This window comes from Scyliorhinus canicula, chromosome 14, assembly GCF_902713615.1.
Source record: "Scyliorhinus canicula chromosome 14, sScyCan1.1, whole genome shotgun sequence".
In the NCBI taxonomy this organism is placed as follows: Eukaryota; Metazoa; Chordata; class Chondrichthyes; order Carcharhiniformes; family Scyliorhinidae; genus Scyliorhinus; species Scyliorhinus canicula.
In genome coordinates, this window is record NC_052159.1 from 56,915,950 (window position 1) to 56,943,030 (window position 27,081).

Below are 27,081 nucleotides of genomic sequence, written 5' to 3' on the forward strand. Positions count from 1 at the left end.
AGTAGAAAAATTATCAATTGACGTTTTTCAATCATGCAGTACTTGTACTTTTAAGTATTTTCAGATCTTTTTTATGTGAATCCTCTGATTGAATCTCCTACCTTGTTCTGTACTGTAGTGTAAAGAACAAAAATGTAACTCCCTAAAAACAAAATATCTATAAATACCCTGAAATTAGGATTTTCAACTCCAGTTATAGATTGATTGAAGGGTTGTGGATGTGTTGTGCCATACTGATTATATATTTGAAAAACTTGATTAGCTCATGCCTCATTTGGTAACAGGTCTTCAATTAAGATCTGTAATAATTTGCACATGGATTTTTTTTATTCACATGCTTTTTTCTTACACCTTTAGTCGTCTAGCCAGTTTACTGTTTCAAACTTGGCATAACTAGGGACTAAACAATTACATTGAGAAAGATATGCAAAATTGCAAATTGATGAGTCAAATTGATATAATTAATAATACAAAATTCTGAAAATACTCAGTATCAACATTTCCTGTTTGTAACCAAATTTCCAGCACCCATAATATTCTGCATTACAATCATATAAGATGTTAGTACTTTGAAATCCATTCAGTTTTACTGCTGAGTTTTGATTTGTATTGAGAATTAACTAGTCATGAGCTTGTTAGAAGTTATGTGGCATTGTTTCATACTATTGGAGGTGCACTTTAGTTCAAAGTACAAATGTGATTGATTTGCATAACATGGATCTGAAGTAAACCCGGGTTCCCAAGAGGGAAACCAAATAGAATATGTGCGGTTTACAGTTATAATCTCAAGTTCTAAGCAACAATGGTGGCCTTTTTGATAGGTTGAAGTGAATTATTACCACAGATGGGTTTTTTTTCAAATTATGTTAAATCCATATTACCTCATCTTAGTTTTCCTATAAGATAACCCTATAAGATCTTCAATTTATAGCACAAATTGGCAGGAAGTGAATGTAATGTCTGAAAAAAGTTACAGGACATTTACCAAATTTGAAGCAACAAGACAAATGAATTGAATCCATATAATACGTTGTAAAAATGAAGGAACTATTCTAAAAGAATATTTTGCCAATTATTTTTATAGCAGGCTGAGTGATTGCAACTTTCTTAGTCAAAGAAATATTGAGCCAAGACATCTGCCATTAGTATTCAGTGGATTACAGCAATGATTTATGTAAGACTTTGTTCCATTAATTACATTGAAGAATGTGATTTATTCATGTGGGGATAAGAACATAGTACTTGTCACATCACTGTTTACATTTTGAAAATATCTGCTTTCCTAAAATTATCCTCTGAATCACTTCAGTGAAACAATTGTTAATTTTCTTTTTGCTGTATTGGTGATATGATTGGATTTTTCTTTAATAAGCTTGTCAAGACCTTTTACCAGCATTACTAGTAATGAAGGAAATTGTACTGAGTAATTTGGAAAACTCGATTATGAACTGTTGGTCTGCCTGGCAGTGGTAACAAAATGGAATTCCATACTTCAGAAATAATTAGTCAACTATAGTAAATTGTTCAAAAGACTGCTACCAGATGCTAGAACATGCACCAGCAGTAAGGAGTATCATTACTAATAGAAATGAGTGGAAGAGGGTAGTCACATGAATCAAAGGTCTCATTGTAAATTTCTATATATTACAAACAAACTCATACTACGCTCCAGTTGATTGCACTTAAATTTGCTGATTTTTGCTATTCTAATATATAAAACAAGTACCTGTGTAAGATTAAAAATGGAATATAATTTTAACATATCTGCAGGTACTGGTAAAATTATAATCTGTTACATCTATGGACTAAATGTCTTAACTCTTGTAGAAATAAATTCGTCAAAGTTTATAAATTTGCAACTTATTCACAGTAATACGGTTCACTCTGCAAATGAAATGAAGCTTCTGGAGAATAATTGTACTATAAACAATTCTGTAGAATAGAATTTTATAAAATCTATGACCATGTAATTTACTTTTAAGTGCTGTTGATCAATTTATTCTTGGGTAGCAGGTGAATTAAACATGGGAAGGCAACATGGGCACAGGTACTACAGGCCCTAAAGCAGGGGTGGGCAAACTTTTCCGTGCAAGGCTTATTGTTTGTAACTGGACTCCTATTGGTCGCACACCCAACTAAACCGACCAATGAGACAGCCCCACTCATCCACCCCACTACGCGCGATTTTATGCGGCCCGCCAATGAGGTGCCCGGAATCATAACCGGCATTTTTGAAAAGCCGCCGGGGAAAAGCCGCTGAAGTAAAAGCGCTTATTGAATAAGCGCATTTACTTCAGTGGCTTTTCCCCGGCGGCTTTTCAAAAATGCCGGTTATGATTCCGGGCACCTCATTGGCGGGCCGCATAAAAACCTTTGTTGGGCCGCATGCGGACCGTAGTTTGCCCACCCCTGCCCTAAAGGTTGGAGGGTTCCCAGATGTTTTCAGAGTTACTAGACAGCTGTTCAACTTAATCCAGTATTCCATGTTCTGTAGTTTTTTCAGTATTTTTTGGCTCAGTATCATATTTCTGTTACTTCAATATTGAGGTATTTTATCCAATGGTTCTGTTGTTTTCCATTGGGAAACTGACAGTCTTTCAGAAGTTAAGATGGGAGATGTGATGGTACCTGTTCTCTGCCTGAAGGCTCATAGTCTGCTGATGCTACATCTTGGCTGTTTTCTTGGTAGTTTTTGTCAGTGGTCATTCGCTATTGCTTTTCACACTCGGGCAGAGTGAGGCGGCAGGTCCCAAGTCTACCTCAGCCGGAATGGGAATCAAACCCATGCTTTGGCATTATTCTGAACCACTTGCTAACCATCTATCCACAAAGGCTAATTGACCACACAAAAGTGGAAGATACCCCATACAAAATGTTTGCAAACAAGAGGATGCAAAAGCATGGCTGAAAAACTGCATGTGCATAGGTTTGTATAATTTATTTGTAAGAATCTTTAGGTCTGCTACCAAATGAGGCATTTTTAAAATTTAGTTTAAAAAATACTTTTTGTTGAAGAAAAATTTCCCATCAAATATATTGTAGTGAAGTATGTTTCTGAATGTATTGTGTTAAATTAAGCATTAGAAAAGCAGCATTGTAATTTGGAGTCCTGCGTACAGATGATTACTTAATATTAACATCTTACTTAGTTGAATGTTTTAGATATTTCTATCTTTTTTAAGTTCTGAGATTTTTGCTTTCAGGTATGCCTCCTGTGGAAGGACACAATTTGCATATTTTGCTTGATTTACAGCAACAAACTTTTGTAAAGCGTAAGATGATTGTACATGGGGACAAATTACAGGTTTTGTACAATTCTCATTGAATGAAATAAGCTAATTTTCTGTGCCATTTGGCTGTATTTAATTTTCTGGTGATGACCACCAATGGACAAAGTAAGCTTATTTTATTAGGAACAGATTTAGTTTTCTGAGTAATATATTTGATGAATATCCGCGGAGTATGATGATTGCTGAAATAATACTGCTAAAGTACAGGTCCTGAATCAAAGTACATTTTTGGACCATGTGGAAAATAGGCAGGCACGTATGAAAAGGTTTGGTGTGTAATATTTCATACTACAAATACTAAATGTATCGAAGTACAAGGATGTGAAACGTGTTTTGCTGATTGCTAAGTAGAAATGCATTCATTATAATGTAATGCTTTCATTAAAAAAAGTTCACACATGGGGAGTACTTGTCAAATTTGGTGGTACAGAAATTGGCAGAAGTGAAATTGAAGTAGATGCAAAGGAAGATTGGGCAGTGGTAGCATAGGCTGCTTATCCACTGCTGCCAGTTTTCCATACCACTGAAGTTTACCATTACTCCCATCATCTCTCTTTGACAGAGGGTACATAAAACAAGATACATTTTGATTTCAAACTTCTTCATTTTTTTCTTCCCTGCCTGGTATTCAGATTTTTAATCCTAGTCCTGGATACTTACTGGGATTTATTTGGGTAGAGCAATAGGTTTTTTGTGCCATTAAAGGTAAGACACTGAACGTACACAGATGATCTGTGCTGGTAGGTTGACCATGAAAATGTTTTTATTTTCAGAGAGAACAGGATATGAGGATGGGTGATATGGGTCCACGTGGAGGAATTGGCATGGGAGGTAGGGTTTTAATCCATGAAAACACCTGAGGTGTTGGACATTTGTTACTTCATGGTTGTGCCTAGCAATGTTCTTTGGGACTGTACCTCTTTGAAAGATGAAATTAAGTTTGCATATAAAGGTGTAAATTCTGTGCTTCGAAAGTTGTAAAGCTACATCTAATAGATATACTTAAGAGTTTAGAACATGAATACAGCTTCAAAATAGATTAATATTTCTAATGTACGACATCTTGCACATAACGGTGTATGCTTGCTCTTCTTGCACTAAAACACTGGTGATGTAGCTTAAATATATTTATTATTGGACTAGTAATCCAGGGACATGAATTCAAATTCCACAACAGCAGCTGGGGAATTTAATTTCAGTTAATTAAATAAATCCAGTTTTTTAACTGCTCTTTGAAAGGTCACTCAGTAGTTTCAAACTGCTGACCATCCAAACTGCAGCGGTTCAGGAAGGCAGCTTGCCACCACCTCTCTGAGGGTAATTTTGGATGGACCCTCATCCTGTGACTGACTAATCAACTCTGATGCAGTTGTACTGTATGACTGCTTTTGTCATAAGGTAATAGCACTTTTTTTCAAAGTTCCGCTCTCGTTTTGGATTCACGAAGCTTTTATTCATATTGTCATTTTCTTTTATCCACTGAAGTCTGATTGTTCCAAACCACTTTGTAAACTTCAAGCAATGACACCATATATTTAATTCAAGAGAGAATTTGCTAAAACCAAAGTTGCACTGTCTGGCAATGTCACGTTATTATGGTACAAGTTGAATGCTTTTTTAAAAATTGTGGTAAACCATTGTCTTATACAGTGTTCTTGACATTGTAAAGTGTGTTGGACATTTGTTACTTCATGGTTGTGCTGACCATCCAAACTGCAGCAGTTCTGGAAGGCAGCTTGCCACCACCTCTTTGAGGGTAATTTGGGATGGACCCACGCCCTGTGACTGACTAATGAACTCCGATACAGTTGTACTGTATGACTGCTTTTGTCATAAGGTAATGGCATTTTTTTTCAAAGCTATGCTCCTATTTTGGATTCATTGTAAAGCTACATCTTGCACTACATGTATTTTGTGAACTAGAACTTGCTAAAACCAGTCAGTATTTCTAATATGTGAAACTTTGGCTGTAGTCAGACGCACCAGTGTTCTCCACGTACTGCAAAAGTAATGGTCAAATAAGTATCCTTTCATTTATATGCTTCGCTGTGGTGTGGACAATGACACTGTACATTTTGCTTTAAATCACACTGCAGTGTGAAACGTTTTTGTCATAACGTGTAGCACTTCCTAATATGAACAAGACCTGTCTCGTTTTGGTTGCACCAAGCTGGTTTATTCCTGTTATTATTTTTCAGTTGAGGTCTGACAGTTCTGAAAAACTTTAATACTCCAGCAGTAGTACCATCTAGATAATTTTAATCTTGACTCTTGATGTCACATTGTTATGGTACAAGGTGCACCTCGTTTAACGTGATAAATCATTATCAGTATACAAGGTTGAGGCAAATAGTACTTTGAAGATTAACTTTTTAATTAATTTTTGAACAGCCACAGATAATCACAATTCTCAAGTTGTACCATTTAAAACTCTCCACGTGCAATTTTTATTAAATTACCTTCCACCATGATACAAGACGTGTTTTGGCTATCATAGTGCAACTTCAAGGCTGGTAAAATGCAAAAGTTTTTGGATTTATATAGCACTTCTCAGCACCTAGGACTTGCTTAAGTACAAATAAATACAGAGACTTTGCAGCCTCACTGCAACAGGTTTTCTCGCGGCGGTTGTAGTGATCCATTTAAATCTCCATTGATATTGACAGGACTGTAAGATCCTGCCAACATGAAGGGCTGGAAAATCCCACCCATAGCTACTGTTGTAAAAATGTAAATGATCCAACTAAATTTCTGCACTTTGAGGTACAACAAACAGCAATTTGATAATGACCAGACTTTTTCAACAATATTGATTGAGGATAAATAGTGGCTGGTACAATCCATTGATGAAATGGATTGCAGAAACTCGTCAAATTAAATCCCCACTACTCTTGTGATGCTATCGGCAGATTCACCATTCAGAATAAATAGCTTTCTCCAGTGACAGTTAGGAATCAAAGTGTTTCTATCTGCTTTTCTATTTAGTAAATCGTAAGTGTGCAAGCATCGTTAGACATGTCAATAATGTTTGGCCCAGACTCTGTCCGTCCCGTGTGGGACAATATTTCGTTTTCAGTGGAGACGGTGATCAGTCAAACCGCATGAACATAGAACAGTGCAGCACAGAATAGGCCCTTCGGCCCTCGATGTTGTACCAAGCCTTGTCCGAAACCAAGATCAAGCTATCCCACTCCCTGTCATTCTGGTGTGCTCCATGTGCCTATCCAATAACCGCTTGAAAGTTCCTAAAGTGTCCGACTCCACGATCACAGCAGGCAGTCCATTCCACATCCTAACCACTCTTGAGTAAAGAACCTACCTCGGACATCCCTCCTATATCTCCCACCCTGAACCTTATAGTTATGCCCCCTTGTAACAGCTGCATCCACCCGAGGAAATAGTCTCTGAACGTCCACTCTATCTATCCCCCTCGTCATCTTATAAACCTCTATTAAGTCGCCAAAAAGCCCTAGCTTCCTCAACCTTTCCTCATAAGACCTATCCTCCAAACCAGGCAGCATCCTGGTAAATCTCCTTTGCGCCCTTTCCAATGCTTCCACATCCTTCCTATAGTGAGGTGACCAGAACTGCACACAATACTCTAAATGTGGTCTCACCAGTGTCATGTACAGTTGCAGCATAACCCCACGGCTCTTAAACTCAAGCCCCCTGTTAATAAATGCCAGCACACTATAGGCCTTCTTCACGGCTCTATGCACTTGAGTGGCAACCTTCAGAGATCTGTGGACATGAATCCCAAGATCTCTCTGTTCCTCCAAATTCCTCAGAACCCTGCCATTGACCCTGTAATCTGCATTCAAAATTTTCCCACCAAAATGAATCACCTCGCACTTATCAGGGTTAAAGGCCATCTGCCATTTTTTGACCCACCTCTGCATCCTATCAATGTCTCTTTGCAGCCTACAACAGCCCTCCACCTCATCCACTACTCCACCAATCTTGGTGTCATCAGCAAATTTACTGACCCACCCTTCAGCCCCCTCCTCCAAGTCATTGATTAAAAATCACAAATAGCAGAGGACCCAGCTCTGATCCTTGTGGTACACCGCTGGTAACTGGTCTCCACTCTGAAAATTTTCCATCCACCACCACCCTCTGTCTTCTATGTGACAGCCAGTTACTTATCCAATTGGCCAAATTTCCCTCTATCCCACACCTCCTTACTTCATGAGCCGACCATGGGGAACCTTATCAAACACCTTACTAGAATCCATGTATACGACATCAATTGCTCCTACCTTCATCTACACACTTAGTTACCTCCTCAAAGAATTCAATCAAATTTGTGAGGCAAGAATTACCCTTCACGAATCCGTGTTGACTATCCCGGATTAAGCTGCATCTTTCCAAATGGTCATAAATCCTATCCTTCAGGACCTTTTCCATTAACTTACTGACCACCGAAGTAAGACTAACCGGCCTATAATTACCAGGGTCATTCCTATTCCCTTTCTTGAACAGAGGAACAACATTCGCCACTCTCCAGTCCTCTGGCACTATCCCCGTGGACAGTGAGGACCCAAAGATCAAAGCCAAAGGCTCTGCAATCTCATCCATTGTCTCCCAAAGAATCCTAGGATATATCCCATCTGGTCCAGGGGACTTGTCAACTCTAAGGTTTTTCAAAATTGCTAATATATCCTTCCTCCTCCAGCCTACCCACCTGTATCACACTCTCACCCCCAAAAACATGGCCCCTCTCCTTGGTGAAGAAAAGTATTAATTCAACACCTCTCCTATCTCTTCTGCCTCCATGCACAAGTTCCCATTACTATCCTTGACCAGCCCTAACCTCACCCTGGTCATTCTTTTATTTGCCACATAAGAGTAAAAAGCCTTGGGGTTTTCCTTGATCTGACCCGCCAAAGACCTATCATGTCCCCTCCTAGCTCTCCTAAGCCCTTTTTTTGTTTAGCTAATTCCTTGCTACCTTGTAACCCTCAAGCGACCTAACTGAACCTTATTTTCTCATCTTTACATACGCTTCCTTTTTCCTCTTGACAAGACATTCAACCCCTTTTGTGAACCATGGTTCCCTCACACGGCCATTTCCTCCGTCTGACAGGGACAAACACATCAAGGACATGCAGTATTTGTTCCCTGAACAAGCTCCACTTTTCATTTGTGCCTTTCCCTGACAGTTTCTGTTCCCATCTTATGCTCCCTAATTCTTTCCTAATCGCATCATGATTACCCCTCCCCCAATTATAAACCTTTCTCTGCCATATGGCCCTATCCCCCTCCATTGCAATAGTGAAAGACACTGAATTGTGGTCACTATCTCCAAAGTGCTCTCCCACAAACAAATCTAACACTTGGCCCGTTTATTACCCAGTACCAAATCCAATGTCCCCCCCCCCCCCCCCCCCCCCCCCTCCTGTCTGCCTATCCACATATTGTGTCAGGAAACCCTCCTGCACACACTGTACAAAAACTGCCCCATCCGAACTCTTTAACCTATAGAGGTTCCAATCAATATTTGGAAAGTTAAAGTCCCCCTTGACAACTACCCTGAGACCCCCACACCTATCCATAATCTGTTTTGCAATTTCTTCCTCCACATTTCTGTTACTATTTGGGGGCCTGTGGAAAACTAAACGTGACCGCTCTTTTCCTATTTCCAGCTTCAGCCCATATTACCTCAGTCGGTAGAGCCCCCTCGAACTGCCTTTCTGCAGCCGTTAAACTATCCTTGATTAACAATGCTACCTTCACCTCTCTTACCACCTTCCCTACTCTTACTGAAACATGTATACCCTGGAACTTCCAGCAACTATTCCTGTCCCTGTTCTAACCATGTCTCCGTAATGTCCACAACATCGTAGTCCCAGGTACCAATCCACGGTCCAAGTTCACCTACCTTATTCCGGATGCTCCTTGCATGGAAGTAGACACACTTCAACCCTCCTTCCTGTCTGCTGGTACACACCTATGACCTTGATAACCTCCTCAGTACCTCACTACTCTAAACACTGGCTTCTGGACTACAGCTCGTTTTCCCATTCCCCTGACAAATTAGGTTGAACCCCCCCCCCCCCCCCCCCCCCCCCCGGAAGAGCCGTAGCAAATTTTCCTCCGAGCATATTGGTGCCCCTCTGGTTCAGGTGCAAACCGTCCTGTCTGTACAGGTCCCACCTTCCCCAGAATGTGCTCCAATTATCCACATAACTGAAGCCCTCCCTCCTAAACCATCCCTGCAGCCACGTGTTTATCTGTACTCGCTCCCTGTTCCCCAACTCGCTAGCACGTAGCACCGGCAACAAATCCGAGATGATAACATGGTTTGGCCTGGCTCTCAGCTTCCACCCTAGCTCCCTAAATCCCTGTTTTAAATCCCTGTCCCTTCTCTTACCGATGTCGTTGGTACCGATGTGTACCACAACTTGTGACTGTTCCGCCTCCCCCTTAAGGATTCTGACAACACGGTCCGAGACGGCACGGACCCTGGCACCCGTGAGGCAACATACCATCCATGAGTCTCTTTCGTTGCCACAGAACCATCTGTCTGTCCCTCTAACTATCGAGTCTGTCCCTCTATCAATGCTTGAAACAATAAGTAATTTTGGAATTTTGCCTACTTATTCGATGGGGTGAATTTGGGAGTAACAATGGAATCGTTTTTTTGGTTTGTCTGTACCTAATGTTATGAGTGAATCTGCAAAAACTACAAATATGAAATAGCTTTCCTGTCTTGCATGTGGCCCTGTAGACCAGATCCTAAAATAGTGAAATCCATGGCAGTGATTACGATGCTATCCAATTGAAGCTGCTGACTAGCCCAAGGCATGACTGCAGTGACCATGTTAGCTGCATGCTCCAATTTCGGTAGAAAACATCATGCATAAAAATATATTTTACTGTATACAAGATTGTTAACTGAGCAAACATCAGGCGCCATTCAGTATAAAAGGAAGTGTTTGCAACAGTCACAAGATGCTTCTTGCCATTTTACCATCAGATGCGTGCATGGTGAAAGTAAGCATGCATGTAAATAAGTATCGAGACATCCCTAATAATGTCTGCTACTTTTAGTTAATTAGAAATCCAGTTAGTCACTTCTTGATTCCCAATATCGCATGTAGTTAATGTATTGCATTGCAAGTGGCTGGGGTAGAATTTCCAATGATGGTGCTTTGCTGCACCTCTTTTGCATGGCCCCTTCTTGAAGCAACGTTGTAGTGTAACTAACATTAGAATGTGTAGCATTAGAATGGGTTTCTGTTTTTTTTAAATCAAGTTGCTAAGTGTGGGGGTGGGGGGGAACATACCCGTGTTGACTTGTGTTCAAACTGAACAAGACTATTGTAGAAATTAAATCAATCATTTTTCTTTCTGGATCAATAACATGGTTTGGAAATTATTTCACAACTAATTACTGTTTCAATGTTGGAAGCAGGTATGTTTCATACCACCTTCCCCCAATATCCTTTGATCCCCTTCACCCAAAGTGCTACATCTACCTGCTTTTTGAAAACGTACAATGTTTTGGCATCAACTACTTCTAGTGGATTCCACAGGCTCACCGCTATCTGGGTGAAGAAATTTCTTCTCGTCTGTCTTTTTTTATCTAGCCACTGCGGTACCGTGCTGCCCTTTCATCTGTCCGAAATGGTCGACCCTGCATCCTCAGACTGTGACCCTCTGATTCTGGACACACCCACTCGGGAACATCCTCCTGGCCATCTACCCTACCCTGTCTGGTCCTGTTAGAATTGTTATAGGTAGGGCAGCACGGTGGCCTAGTGGTTAGCACAACCGCCTCATGGTGCTGAGGTCCCAGGTTCAATCCCGGCTCTGGGTCACTGTCAGTGTGGAGTTTACACATTCTCCCCGTGTCTGCGTGGGTTTCGCCCTCACAACCCAAAAATGTGCAGAGTAGGTGGATTGGCCACGCTAAATTGCCCCTTAATTGGAAAAAATAATTGGGTAATCTAAATTTATTTTTAAAAAAAGAATTGTCGTAGGTTTTTGAAATTCTTTCTCTTCCTCCAACCCCCCCCCACCCGAAAAGAAAATCATCCTTCTGAACTCCAGCAAGTACAATCCTAACCGACTCAATCTCTCCTTAGACGTCAATCCTGCCATCCAAAGAATCAGTCTGGTAAATCTTCTCTGCACTCTCTCTATAGCAAGAACATCCTCTGATAAGGAGACCAAAACTGCACACACTATTCCAATGCCCTACATAATTGCGGCAAGACACCCCTGCTCCTGTACTCTAATCCTCTCCCAATGAAGGCCAACATATTGTTTGCCTTCTTTACCGCCTGCTGCACCTGCGTGCTTCAGTGACTGGTGTATGAGAACACCCAGGTCTGCTTGCACATTCGCGCTCCTAATTTATGGACATTCAGATAATAGTCTGCCGCCTCATTTTTGCAAAGTGGATAACCTCAAATTTATCCACATTTACTCCATCTGCCATTCATTTGCCCACTCGCTCATATTGTCCAAATTACACTTAAGGACCTCTACATCCTCCTCACAGCTGGCCCTCCCACCCAGCTTTGTGATATCTGCAAATTTGGAGATAGCACATTTTCTTCCCTCATCTAAGTCATTAATACATGTTTTTGACAAAACATAAGGCAAATAAAACTCTTCCTAACTTCTGTGTTATTCACCTGCACCTGTAATATCCATCTTATGGATGTCCAAACACTAATTCCTGTGGCACCCTACTAGTCACTGTCTGTCGGTTTGAAGAAGACTCTCTAATTCTTACTCTTTGTTTCCTGTCGGCAAACCAATTTTCTATCCATCTCAGTACACTACCCTTATTCCTATGCGCTTTAATTTTAAACGCTCATATCTTATGTGGGACTTTGTCAAATGCCTTCTGAAAATCCAAATAAACCACTTCCATTGGTGCCCCCTCATCAACTCTACTGGTTACATCCGTTTGGTACTTCTAAAATGTGTCCGAGCCGAACTCTTAGAACATCCTGCATGTGTAGAGGAACATTCAATTCCAGCTTTGAAGAAAGACTGGGTAAGCACCTGAAGAAAGAATTTGCAGCACTGGGTGGAAGGCAGGGCATGGAACTAACTCATTTGCTTTGTAGTCGGTGTGGGCTTGATGGACTGTGGCCACTTTGTGCTGCAATTATTCTATGAAATCTGCTTAATTTTATTGACCAGTCTAAACGTAGTATATCTATATATGTTCCCAACACACAATTATGAAGCATTTTGTTATTTGCCTTTTTTGTTTAAAAAAAATGACACAGCAAAGTCACTATCTAACAGAAAGCTGTTTAAATTAAAACATAGCACATGGTTATGTTGGCATGAACTACTAAACGGTAACCTTGTGGAATGTTTGCTAACGGTCATTATGCAAAGTTGGAACGGTTTGAACTTTGTTGGCTTGTCGGCTGGTTTAACACAGGGCTAAAGAGCTGGCTTTTAAAGCAGACCAAGGCAGGCCAGCAGCATGGTTCAATTCCTGTACCAGCCTCTCCGAACAGATGCCGGAATGTGGCGACTCGGGGCTTTTCACAGTAACTTCATTTGAAGCCTACTTGTGACAATAAGCAATTTTCATTTCATTTCTTGTGTTTTGTAGCTACCCACTTCTCTTTAGGGCAGCAGGGTAGCATTGTGGATAGCACCATTGCTTCACAGCTCCAGGGTCCCAGGCTCGATTCCGGCTTGGGTCACTCTGTCCGGAGTCTGCACATCCTACCCGTGTGTGCGTGGGTTTCCTCCAGGTGCTCCGGTTTCCTCCCACAGTCCAAAGATGTGCAGGTTAGGTGGATTGGCCATGAAAAATTGTCCTTAGTGTTGGGTGGGGTTACTGGGTTGTGGGGATGGGGTGGAGGTGTTGACCTTGGATAGGGTGCTCTTTCCAGAGCCGGTGCAGACTCGATGGGCCGGGTGGCCTCCTTCTGCACTGTAAATTCTATGATAATCTGTAAATTCTATGATAATCTCTCTTTCCTCTCCCATACCAACCAGCACATCTGCATTAAAGGAATCTAAGTGTAGGATGGCATATGTTAAATCACTATTTCTAAATGATGTGTACTTAGACTTGCCGCCTTGCCTGTACAAAATTATCCAGCTGAATTTTGTGGTTTTTGAAAGAAAACCCAAGCCTGTAGAGAAGATAAATTAACTAAGGGCTTCAATTTTAGCTCCGAATCTTTGTTTCAAGTTACTATTGTGTGGCTTAATGATAAATAATGATTTGGAACTGAATCGTTCAAATTACATAAAGTAAATTTGCCATAGTCTGAGATGGCTGTGGGCTGTTTTCCTCTTTTGAGGAGGGGGATGAGCTGGCTGGTGGTAATATAACTTTAGGATCACCACACCTTCAAGAGAGGACCACGGTTGAGAAGGCAGGCCTTACTCAGCCGGTATGGGAATGAACCCATGCTTTTGGCCTTGCTCTGCATCACGAACCAGCTGTCCAGCCAACAAAGCTAAACTGGCCCCCTGTTAGGCCATATCTAGAAGGTTTCTGTACCAAATGTATTTTAATAATGCTTTGGTCCTTTTTTAATGTTTGTTTTTAAATTAAAACATTTATTAAAATGGAGTATAGTTTTCAGTTGACGTACTCTGGTGATGTGAAGCAAAATCGGCTGTGGTTAATATTTTCCAAAACAGTTCTGTTTTCCTCCTCTCTAGTTCTGGTATGAAAATCCAATACATGCTACATTTTGTCAGTTCTTTGCACTCTCGGACAAATTCATATGGGTGTAAACCGAGATGGAAAACCGTATATCTATTCCAGTAGAAACTTGCACTCTCTGTTTTAGGAGGACAACTTGTGATTTGTCTTTTTATACTTAATTAAATTATTTGCCAAGTAAAGGTAGTGACAAAGGCTTTCTCAATTAGTAACTTTGTAGGACTGAAGGCATTATGACTTCTGGAAGAGGGAAAATGGATAAATTTACTTGCACTTTTGAAGAATCTTCCAAATATTTTGAAAGACATTTTTTTAAATATAGAGTACCCAATTAATTTTTTCCAATTAAGGGGCAATTTAGCGTGGCCAATCCACCTATCCTGCACATTTTTGGGTTGTGGGGGCAAAACCCATGCAAACATGGGGAGAATGTGCAAACTCCACATGGACAGTGACCCAGAGCCGGGATCGAACCTGGGACCTCGGCACCATGAGGCCGCAGTGGATATGTGTTGAAAGACTTGACCGCAGTTATTAGTTTGTAACATGAAAACATAATAATGCATCCTGAGGCATATTTGGGAAAATCCAAAAATACTTGATGTTTGGTATTACTGTGAACAAGTGTTTCTTTGGACTATAATCAAGTTATCTTGTCATTGTTTTTCTCATTTAATTGAGAGTCAAATCAATGGCAAAAATGGAAATGCCCAAACCATATATTTTTATTGATACTTTAGTTCTTGTTATGTGGAGCTTGTTTATCAAAGAAAGATATTGGAAAAATATTTCCTGTATAATTTGTACAGTCCCAAAGAACAATATTTGCAGGCTCTTACTTAGGTAGCAGTTACCTTGCATGGTTCGTTTATTAAATGAGCATGTTTCTATAATTATTAAGTTTCTACAAATTTTCAATCCAGTTAATTGCCTTGGAAGAATAATTAGATTTAGGCTAGATCTAAGTACCCACTATTTTGCGTAGATGCGTATAGCCCGGCTCCTGCTGGCAACCAAGGCCCTGCTCCACTTATGGGCTTGAACATGAACACCCGTGGACCTATACCTGGTGCTACAATGGGACCTGTCCCAGCCATTGGGCCAGAAGGAACTGCAAATCTGGGAACACCCATGCTGGGAGACAACGGTGGAACAATGGTAATGTATTAAAACACCTCCTGTTTATTGCCTTATTTTTTAAGTAACGCAAGATATGTTTACACTAAAATTCAGACTGGCATGATTTTTTAACAAAGGTTTGCATACTTCATAGTTTTGATCATATCTATTTGTATAAAATCTGGATTATCAATGCAGTTCAATGCCATCAGATATGTTTTCGATAATCCTCGTTGGGGAGATGAGTGTCTGATTCACTGAACTGGATCAGAGTTTATACGTTCATGTGATGAAGTGGAAAGTGTAGGGTACCGTAATAATGAAGTGACTGCACAGTATTGAAATTGTAACAGGAGTATTGGCCATTCAGAGCATTGCTATTATGATAGCTCATGAGATATTCATGCTTTATGATTTTAGTATACAGATGAACCTGGATTGTGAATATCAATAGACAAGTAATTTTATTTAGAATTAGATATTATCTATTTGTAGCATAATAGGTCCTGTAGTAAGCATAAATAATGATAATAATTGCACTGCTGCAGGACCATGCAGTAGGGCAAATTAATTGACTGACCTTTATATATTCTGGTAGACTTCGAACAAGCTTGAATTTTGGTCATGTTTTCTGTGATCATATTTCAGGGGAAAGGTTAGGTAAAATCCAAATGTCATCTTTCAAAGGAATTTATGTAACATTGGTTCTTGACAAAGATTGCACTTTACATACAACAAGCAAAATTAAATCAATACTGTAAATTATTTGAAGTTTCCTAGTCTAAGCCACATTGTTTATGACACTGCTAATTTTGTTTTAAATACTATTGCACAGAACTACACAGTCTAAACTATGTGCCAAGCTTTCTGAAGGTGTAAACATATCTTTCGGATATTAAACTCAAGTTCATGCATCTTCAAATTTGTGCAAAGCTAATGTTTGCCAGGGCTAGAATGTAAACCTTTAAGTAATACAGCACAATGCTAAAATGGAAAACTTTAGAATTTAGAACAGTACAGCACAGAACAGGCCCTTCGGCCCTCGATGTTGTGCCGAGCAATGATCACCCTACTCAAACTCACATATCCACCCTATACCCGCAACCCAACAACTTCCCCCTTAACCCTACTTTTTTTTAGGACACTACGGGCAATTTAGCATGGCCAATCCACCTAACCCGCACATCTTTGGACTGTGGGAGGAAACCGGAGCACCCGGAGGAAACCCACGGACACACGGGGAGGACGTGCAGACTCCGCACAGACAGTGACCCAGCCGGGAACCGAACCTGGGACCCTGGAGCTGTGAAGCATTGATGCTAACCACTATGCTACCGTGCTTCCCTGATTAAACTGATTAAATTCCATAAGAATTCATGTTTCCAATCCTATCTAAACAGTTTTGGGTATATCACGTCAGGATAATATCCTGTATTCTGTTAGATTTGGTTATGCCGAAAATGATTGGAAAAAAGGACATTCTAGCCCTGTTTCTCATCAAAATTGAAAGCTTGAATTGTTTGTTTGAATTTGGCATACAAAATGAGAAAATACAGGCGAAAATGACAACTAGTTGGGTGCAGCCGATATTAATGGACCAATTTAAAATTGTTACATTTATTTTGGGTCATGAGAAGCTAAGATGTTTAAATTACTATTAACAAGCACAGGTATTTTAAATTCTAAAACTTGTGAACTATGGCTAGCACCATTTTCTTTGTTCATTGATCTTGGGTGAGAATCTAAATGAGCATAGAGAGAAGCTTTCATCTCCACAGTCTAATTTTTTTTCTATAGTGGAGATTAGTTTCATAAATAGGAAGCAAAGATAGAAGTCACTATCCTTGCAAGCTGAACAACATTGCCAATATCTTCCTCTTTCATGCGTTGGGAGTTAGTTTTACTGTGATGTGATCTAACCTCTGTTATGGTACAAAAAGAAGACACTGGATTACCCAACAGACTTTTTAATATTAAAAACAATAGGAAAACAGTTTAATGTAGTATCTTGCATTTTTGATTTCATTAAACCATATATATGGTATTCAATATCTGCCTTTCTGCTGCTTCCATAGCGGAGCTCATTGTTTTAAGAAGAATTCCACAAAAATCTGCTGGTAAAGAATGAAACTGCTGCAATTTTGGCAGTGCAGCAGGATTCTGTTTATTTTCCACATCCAGAAGCACAGTTCACTAGTTGGAATTTTTAATTGTCAAGTTAGTAAAAGCAAGTCCTGAGGAGAGCAATATGACTGAGTGGCCTATTACACCCCCGATAAGAGCTGAAGGCTTTGTTTAATTTCCCACTGGAAAGACTTGCTGTTTCCGCTGATGAGTTTTTCAGATGTGAGCTTTTCATTCATGGAACTTTTCATATTTATTGTTGCTCTTTGCAGCAAATAGGAGAGTTGATAGCAGTCAAGACTTGGCTGCTTCAGAATAGCCCAGAAATCCAAAGATTTGTGCAGAGTAAACTTGTCTATGCCAGTATCCCTGGGTGCATCCACCTCCTCCAAGAAAATGAAAAATCAAAGGAAAATTGAAAGTCCTGTTTGTGATTTCCCAATCCACTGTTCCTGCAAAAAGCAGTATAGGTGCATAAATATAGAAGAGTGAGAAATGGAAAGAGAAAAGGAAGATGTGGAAAGTCAAGACATCAAGACCTGAAGAATGGGTTGGGCAAGTGTGTGGAATTGTGGGGTGGGGGGAAGGAGAGTAAGGGTGCTGGAATTGCAGGAAAAAGGGAAGAGATGGAGGAGCGGGGAAAGGGCAAGAAAGACTGATGAAGGTGAGAAGACCAAATACAAGAAAGGTCAAACCAATCCCTGTGAAAGAAATTGCAGAGAAGAGCATGTGGAAGAATTGGAGGAGTCAAGGGGAGGAAATGATGGGGTGGGTGTGGGGAAGGGGGAGGAGGGTTGGAGGCTGCCAGGACAGGGAGCAAGTTAAGTGATAGTGTGGGGGCGATAGAAGTGGAGGAGGAGCAGACTAAGATGGATTCGAGCGGACTGCGGATGCTCAGAAAAGGCTAAGTGAAGGATAGGAAGTATGATGAAAATGGCATGTCCAATATGCAGTAATATGCAAAAAGCTTGAGAGTTGTATATGTTTTGAAACAATTGAATTATACAGTGCACATTTCCTATTTGTTAAATCGTTAAATGATATCCCAGCTCCGCTTATTTAAAATTCGTTTTAAAAAATTTTTTCCTTCATTTAAACTAAACATTGCATAAACCTGATTGCAAATGTTAAGTGTTGAAAGATGACACAGCCTTAGCAGCAGACCAAAGTTTTAACACCATATAAACCAGATGACAGCAGTACTGTCATTAACAAGGGATATCAAATGAGGTGATGTTGAAAATACTTTATCGCTGAAGCGACCAAGTTATTAAAAGATTTGGTGATATTAAATGGTCGTGGCTTGAGCTATACAAATCATACGTTTTGGAGTATGGAAAAAAATATATTTCTGATTCCTTGGTTGATTGCCATAATTACAACTTATGTAATGTTTTGAGACTTGCCATATGCTATTAATTTTTGTCATGGATCTTTGGCTTTCACAGTAGCCCTGGTCTTTAAAGTACAGAGAAAAATCAGATTTATAATTCAAAAATCTAGTGTAATGTGATGAATTTGCATTATCAGTTTGGAATTCTTACAAAAGTTAGAAGCATCCTTTGTATTATGGCTGTGGTTACTTGTGTCATTTTTAAAGTAGGCTGTGAAATATAAATTATTTTTCATAATTCAAAACTCCAGTAATCAATACATTAACTAATGTAATTGCTCCTTTCTATCTCCTTTTTGTATGTGCCTGGTACTGCTGGACTGCCTGCCAAACTTCATGACACCAACACGGGAATGTCGCCAATCAATCCATAAAATTGCCATCTTTTGGTTCGTTCCTACAATGGAACGTGTTATGGACGTTTTTTTTAAAAATTGCTATTTGAATGGACATTAGCGCAATGATAGATTTGCCCAAGGTGGTCCTGGTCAAATGGGTTCTCCTCCTATGATCAATAGAGGAAACCTGAGTGGAACTCCTGCACCTGAGCCTCCTCCTCCTCAACAACCTATGGCAGGTGTGGGTGTGAGTGGTACACCTGGTGGTTTTGGTAGAGGAAATCAAAGGGGTAATTATGATGCAAACAAAGTCCACAGCAGATTTTAGACATTCTGAATTGTAACAATAGACCATTCCCTTCTGTGACAATTTAAGGTACATGGATATCTGGTGATTTAAAAATATCAGTTGAGTTTTATCTGCTGTTTCCTGACGCTGTTTTTTTATTGTGATGTAGATCTTGAATTTTGTTTTTCCTATGTAAACTCTTTTGTTTTGAATCTTTATATTGAAGTAAATGCTTCAGGCTTTGTAGCATAGAACAGCAACCACATAAAACATCATTGTTTAGCAAGTTGGGTTTACTCCTTGTGAATGTAGTATTATACATCTTTTAAAATGTGACCATGCTGTAAAATCCATGGAGTTCTGAAATAATAAATAAAGCAGAAAATAAACCATTTTATTTTTGTAAAAGTACTTGAAAGCTAAGCAATTTATACGGAGAGATGCACGTGTGGTGTGTGTGTATATTATAATATGTGCATACTTTGGGAATTGGTACAACCATCAATCATACCTATTTCATAGTTTCTTGTACTGAGGGTATGGAAATTATCCATCCCAGAGTTAAGTATACTACTCCTTAACAGATTAAGCACAAGCTGTAAATAGAAACTTAATAGTTGCACAGTTTGAAGTACTTGGGAACAGCTGAAGGGTAACTACCCCACCACCATCGCCGCTGTCACCACCGCCAATGCATAACTAAGTCAAAAGGCTACCAGTGATGGCTTATATGAGTGAAAACCTGAGGTGACGTCCAGGATGTTCCATGGTGGTTTATTTTGCGTTCTGGTTAAAGTGGCCATGTTGAAATCTTTTGCATTATCTGCTGTCTTGCAGGAATCCTGCAGCATCCCGGCAACCTATCAACGGATTAGCAACATGTATTAAATAACTTCCAAGAATACTTTTTTTTCATTTACTTGGGATTTTTGTAATCTTAACTCTTGGACTTGCCTGTCTAAGAAAAAAGCTACTTTTGAAGATTCACTAGATTGACAACATGCTTCAACTTTTCAGTACCCCAATCAGTGGCAGCTGCTTAACTCTTACCATGATGTCATATGGTGTATTGTGTCCTATAGCATCGCCCCTTAATTAATAGAGTTGTGGGCTTATTGAAATTTAAAATGTTTACGCTATTTTTAGTTCTTACTCGTAAATGAATAAGTTGCATAAATGTTGTTTAAATTGATTTTAGCAGTAATATGACCAATATTTATTTGGTCATAAATTGAGATCCAGATTTTTAAAAGTTGAGAAGTTCTAAACATAGTGTTCTTTCTAGTTACTTCTGCTTTCAGTTGAATCTTTTTAGATGGGCATTTCCAAAAACTAGTATGGAACTATCGTTCTTTTTCTATTAAGTGTTGATTTCTTCTATCTGATTAGATTTTCCTAGCAAGGTTTTTAATCACATAATAGAGGGCCATAATGTCCTTGGGGTCGGGTGTGTTCGAACAATTTCATGCTTCCAAATAGCCGTGACCGCATATCGTGTTTGTTAAACGCTTTATGTTGATTATCTGTAGGTAACCGATTTTTTTGGTGCCAAGCCAGTTCTTTTTAATAAAATGCATTGCAATCTTGGTTGCTGTGTTGCACACTTCCATAATTTGGTAGTGTGAACAAAATTTAGGTAATTTTTGTGATCAACATAAAGTTGAAGACTTTGGGTGCTTTCCAGTAAATTTGATATTTTAATACAAAGTACAGTCCCATCAAGCTTATTTTAAATCTGTAAAATGTACAGCAATGTACTTGCCCAGCTGAGCTGTCTACTGATAGAGACAAAACAAACTGCAGCAAATTCAGAGGCTAAACAAACTGCAGCAAATTCAGGAAAGACTGGAAAATTCCTCTCAAACTTCTAAAGCAAATTCCTGATGATAGTGGTAACCTGTGCACATTTTTCAACCGCAGCTGACGAGCAACTGGTTCTATAAACGGAAATGCCCTTTTCTCTTAGGAACCTCTCTAGTTCCAATTTGAAGGAACAGGCCTACTTGCCACCTGTCTTGATAATTTATTTCTTGCATTTTATCTAACACTCTATGCTTAGGGATTTTCTAGTCATTGCCTCTAGTCCTATCTTTTTCAAATACTTTAATTTAACTGTGTGCGATTGAGTTCATTTTTAAAACTCCAAATCATATCCTCCCTTTGTGTCCCCAAAGCAAATAACTTGTGGTGCAGATTCTCATTTGGTCTCGAGATTTATTAGCAATCTGGTTACCCTCCACAAAATATAATACTTTAGGTATTTATACCTTTCGTTGCCCTAAACTACTTAAAAACACTTTATCAAAACCCTTTAAGATTTTTGAAGACCTATCATGTACTTTTTACTTCAGGGTCCAATCAGATCCATTCATAATAATCCTTAACCTCTGCTTATGTCATAAGAATTATTCTAGAATCCTGTGTTTGGGGGGGGGAGGGGTCTGCAATAGTTGTCTGTGTAATTGGGTTTTGCTGAATGGTCTTTGGAAGTTGAGGTGTACAGTGTCAGTCAGACTAACGTCTGACACTGTCTGGCCGTTTTTAAAGAACTCTGTTGGAATGGCACACCATGGTCCGTGTTATAGATCATATGCTTTCCAACAGTTCCACTATCAGATTCAAAACTTAATTGCCTGGTGATAATTTAATCTTTCCTAATAACTGGATCGCAATGAACCAACCTCCAATCTATGGGACCAAAAAGAAAATCCTGGAAAATCTCAGCAGGTTTGACAGCATTAGTAGGGAGAGAAAAGAGCTAGCATTTCAGTCCAGATGACCCTTTGTCAAAGCTGGCAAACCCTTTGTCCAATCTATGGGTATCTGCCTGGAATTAAGTGAACTCCTGTATACATGTATACGGCAGTGCTTGCATCACCGTCCTGAACACTGGTGAAATGGGATTTATACATAAATTCACTCATCTTGGCAAAAGCCATTTCAGCTGCTGTCAATTTTAGCTGCATTACTTGCCTATAATGTGTGTATTATGACTGTTTTCTGAAGTCGAAAAATTGTGCAAGATATATATTTAACTCTTGGTAATATGCTTTGCTTTCTATCTTACCTGACCTGACACATGCCTTGAAGGATCAATATTTGATTTATAACACAAGTGCAAAAATACTTTTTGTCACTGCAGTTTTGTAAAGTCCTTTTTTAAAAATCCTGTCTTAACATTTCTACTGGTGTTTTTGTTATCCCTTTGCTTTTATGTTTCCACCAATTTTCTTGGCACTTAAGTGATGTATGCTTGTGCTTTTTAAGCACATTTGAGAGTTGTTTCACTACGATATTAAGTTTTGACAAACTATAGATTTATGACTTCAATTCTGTTTTGATTTTAAAAGTAAAACATTTGATTGAACAGACTAATTTGAGTGAAAATCTCAGCAGCAACATTGGCACAGTTTTTTTGTGGATCTTCACCTCAAGCACTGCAATATTTGGATAAGTATTGCTTAAGAAATTGTATTCAAGATGTTTACAGTTAAATGTCGTTGGTCATTATCTACCTGAAAGTCTGATGATTACTCTTGTGCCTTCAGCACATCCATGTGGGGTTTGATACTTCGTATTTGTATATGCCTGATTATTTGAGAGTGGATGTAGTATCCAGGAAATTAAACACGTAAACATATCTGCTGTGCTATGTTTATAAGACCTGACAAAATGTAGCTGGTAAGTCATTGCTTTAAACAAAATACTTCCAACAGACAGGCTCATTTATTTCATCAAGCAAATTGGATAATACTTTTTTTTTAGAAACATGATTTCTTACTGGGTTAAGTTGCATAAATTTTAAATTGTAGCTATTAATGAGAATTTTCTCAATTGTGACAACCAGTTTTATTACGTTTTTATATAATGGAGTTAGTGAAAAACGTTTTGTCTATTTACTCAAATGGTTACATGCACAATAAATTTCCTTTCGATTTTGATAAGGTGTTCTTAATGCGTCGTAGTTTATAATATGCAGCAACTCACTACTTTTCAAATAAATAATTTAAAGCATAAGACTTACAGCTCCAGTAAATTACTTAGATAAGAATTCTTGAACATTCAAAATGCTTGACACCAGTACTTTTGTAGGAGCATGTAAGTGATGTAACTGCAAACAATCCTATAATCCTTTTTTCTATTTTGATATGGAACGCTTCTGCATCATTGGATATTGTATTCGGAATATTGTTTTGCCATTCAAATGAAGTTGGTTGTATCATTTTTATTTTATTGAAATAATTACGGTAATTGAGCGGCATTTTGGTGACCCAGTCAATGTCCCTGCTGATCCATAATCTGATAGATTCTCTTACTGTTATGACTATTAATTTTTACCATTCCATCCATAATTTTTGACGTGCTTCTCCATGCACTGAGATGGACGTAACATGTTCCGTAGTTGGTAATTACACAATTCACTAGAATCCTAATCATTTTAAAATCTTTTATATACAGGCGGATAAGTCTACTCTAGGTGCTAATGGTCAAAATCAACTGTATGGATCAGTTCTTGTTACCAGATTTCACTTTCTCTTCTCCTACCGTCCCCAATAGAATTAATTATTTACTGGGCTGTAGTTAAACTCATTATTCACCCTCCCAGTATGTCAGTTTGAACCTCAGTAGGGTAGTAACAGTGGCAGAAGAGGGGTTCTGTCTTATCTGATGCTTACACACAACATAGCATTGGTAACCACATCAACATGTGCAGTCCTTTCTTGAGTGGAACTAACTCCTCATCTGTAACAGCCAGCAAATCTTTGGTAGCTGTCTAATTAAGTTTCTGCTAAAGATTGTTCATCCATTCTAAGATCTTTGAGGGCTGTGGTTGCCTCTAATTTTCCATTATACTGAATAATGTTTGAGTTTTAGATTTCAGCAACTAATGTCCAGATTGCTAAGCGCTCTTTATTTTACATAAAGGATTCAAGTGAACAAAACTATTTTGTACTGATAGACGGTATCCTGAAGAACTATATTGAAATTTGGAATAAGACCAGGAAACCTTAAGGCAAGCCTCTGACCTTTTGCATTGCATTCACCTCAGCCTAGCTCGCGTATCCCTACTGATCTGCCCTGGGGAGTACTCCAGTTTAATGCTTTGAAGCAGGGATTTGAGTTTTGTGTACATATTGTTTCATATCCAAGGACCTGGTCAAAATGTTCTTCAAACCCTGGAGTCAGTTTAAAAGCTTGAAAGCAAAACTTGGCTGAGAAGTTAAAAGCCCATTTGAAGCTCCAATATCCATTGTCTCTAGAGCAGCTTTGTGATGTGGTCTACTATTTATTTCCAAGACAATGGAGTTGGTGTTCTGATGAAGGTTACCAGCCTGAAATGTTAACGGAAAGAGTAGAAAAATGTGTGATTAAGGACTAGGGCTGGGAGGAAGAGTTGCTGCCTTGGATAGGCTCATCAGTTGGGGGAGTAGTGGAAGCAGGATTGTCTTAATCTCGGTGACAAAAAGTCCATAAGTAAGAGTTTTAATTAGCAAAGCATCCAAGATTTAAAAAAAAAAAAAATTTAAAGTACCCAATTATTTTTTTCCAATTAAGGGACAATTTAGCGTGGCCAATCCACCTATCCTGCACATCTTTTGGGTTGTGGGGGTGAAACCCACGCAGACACGGGGAGAATGTGCAAACTCCTCACGGACAGTGACCCAGAGCCGGGATTCGAACTCGGGTCCTCAGCGCTGTAGGCAGCAATGCTAACCACTGTGCCACCGTGCTGCCCACAAAGCATCCAAGATGATGGAGAGTTGTTGAGTTGATTACTTCTGCAGTTGTCAATAAGATGAATGGAAGGCCAAAGGCATTTGGCAACTTGGAACTGCATTTGTAAGTGACCTGGACATGGGGTGATAGTGTAGGATGTGTAGTTGAAAGCAGGTTAGGGAATGTTTGATGATGAAGGATTCAGTAGATGGTTGGGGATGGTGTCTATTCAAAAGCATAGAGATAGAGGGGCCTTGAGATGGCACAGTTGAGGGAGAAGATTGGAATATTATCAAGACAATTTATGTAGTGAGAGAGGTTTAGGGAGCACAGGATAACCGTTAATTGTAAGGAGATGGGGCAGGTTGAGGAGAGGTTGATTTTACTGTGCAGAGGCCGATGGAGGATATCTCATACAATTTTGGGGGGGGGGGTGCAGAGAACAAGATAAAAAGTGGATCACTGAGACTTGCGCAAAGGAGAAGAAGGTGCTCAGGTTGAGACCAACGTCTGGTCCAAAGGAAATGGGATAAGGGATGGTGATTGTTCTGCTTACATAATGAGGAGGCAGTTATGGTTGTAACGAGTGATGAGAAGCAAATTGACAAAACTGGTTCCTAATGGGCGAATTATGCAGTGGGTTGTGTTCTGATATTAATGAAAGGAGGGTGGGTCAGTGTCATTGATGCTCATTAGGAATAAGGTGTTGGATGTTAACCCCATTTCTCCCCCCCCCCCCCCCCCCCCCCCACCCACCGCAAGTATGCAAGCGGTTTTTAATGTAGAATCTACCATCAAACAACACCAATATGTTAATGATGATGTTAGTGTTGCCAACAAGCACCCTTAGCAATTTGTATTTTGGATTTACCTGTGTGGTTTAATGTGTTTAACTGATCCTATATGGCCCAGAAAACCATTCCTGCAAATTGTTGTTCACAATATTGGAAAAACTATCTTTTGTATGCATGTTTTCTAAAATGTCCCTTTTAAGGTAATGCCCATCTCCCACAAGTATAATTGCCACAGATGCTAATAATCTTCCTCCACCCTGCATGGCAATATTTAATACTAATTTATGCTATTGCTGATTAAAGTTAATGTTGTAACTTAGTCTGAAGTTGTTCTTTAGACCATTGGTGAGGAACAACAGTATGGAGGACCAACAGTATATCCATGTGTTGTATGGGGCTGAAATACTCTTTAAATTCATTTGAAGACTAATCGGTGCATCAGTTGTCCAGATTATTTTTTTATTTTATATTAGGCAATCTCTGAATCAACTGCCATCCTTGGATCTGTTTTTCTAAGTTGCAAACCTCACAAGTTGGTCTGTGATTATCTGTGAAATCTGATTATGCTTTTCCTTATAAACAAAAAAAATTCAATTTAAATTTCTCAGTAATTTTAGGGTTTTATGAGTTCCATCACAGTTTCTTAAACCAAGTTCAAACAGTTTGTCTTAAATGCTTGGAATATTATAGGAAGAAGCCAAGAGCCTAGTAGACTCCACATTATGACACCATAAGTAGATGAGTCTGCAGTTCTTTAAGAGTGCTATTTATGATTCACCTGACTGACTCACTGATAAAGCTGCAGGTACACGGGTGTCGCTGGTAACCAGAGTTCTTCCCACATGACTCCTGATAACCTTGCATACCAGTGTTAGACTGGAAAAATGGTAGGCAGTAACCCTGGATATCATGCATATATCTGACTGGTTAGACTCCAAACTATCCCACTTCACATTTGGGAGTTGCTAAGCCTTGTCTGTACCACATCACTGAATTTGGTTAAGTAAATATGGCCCTGTCGGGGTGTTTGTGTGAATTGCATTTGGGTAAATAGGTGGATGTGAATTTCTTGCTGATTCTTTTCAGCCACCTGGTTAATCAGAATGAAACACAACTATTGTCTCCCCTCCGACATGAAAATGAGTTTAGTTGTTGAAATAGTTTGGTTACTGCTAGGTTGAATAAACATTTACATAGTTGCCTAATAACCAATGGGCCAGGAGCTGGCAAACAGAATCATAACGATGTGCCTAATAATGTAAAATTGTTAGTCCCCCACTGAAGACAGTTCACCTTCTACCTGAGGTCAATAGTTCTACCGTAAGCGTTGTTAATTGAGCAGCCAACCTCTGT

At 39.3% G+C, this 27,081-nt stretch overlaps 1 protein-coding gene across 9 annotated transcripts in view; it reads left to right on the forward strand.

Annotated features, from left to right (window-relative positions):
* Window positions 1-27,081, forward strand: part of pspc1 (paraspeckle component 1) — a 145,798-nt gene that overhangs the window by 63,615 nt on the left and 55,102 nt on the right. For 4 of the 9 annotated variants that reach the window (XM_038817983.1, XM_038817984.1, XM_038817985.1 and 1 more), the window contains 3 exons: window positions 4,064-4,121; window positions 14,939-15,111; window positions 19,046-19,624. The exons of 1 other annotated variant lie outside the window; for it this stretch is intronic. In XM_038817983.1, coding sequence (XP_038673911.1) covers window positions 4,064-4,121; window positions 14,939-15,111; window positions 19,046-19,255 — 441 coding nt within the window. In that variant the 3' untranslated portion in view covers window positions 19,256-19,624. Of the gene's footprint in view, window positions 1-4,063; window positions 4,122-14,938; window positions 15,112-19,045; window positions 19,625-27,081 lie in introns of those variants that run through there. 4 more of the 9 variants (XR_005463141.1, XR_005463142.1, XM_038817988.1 and 1 more) reach the window with 2 other exon arrangements.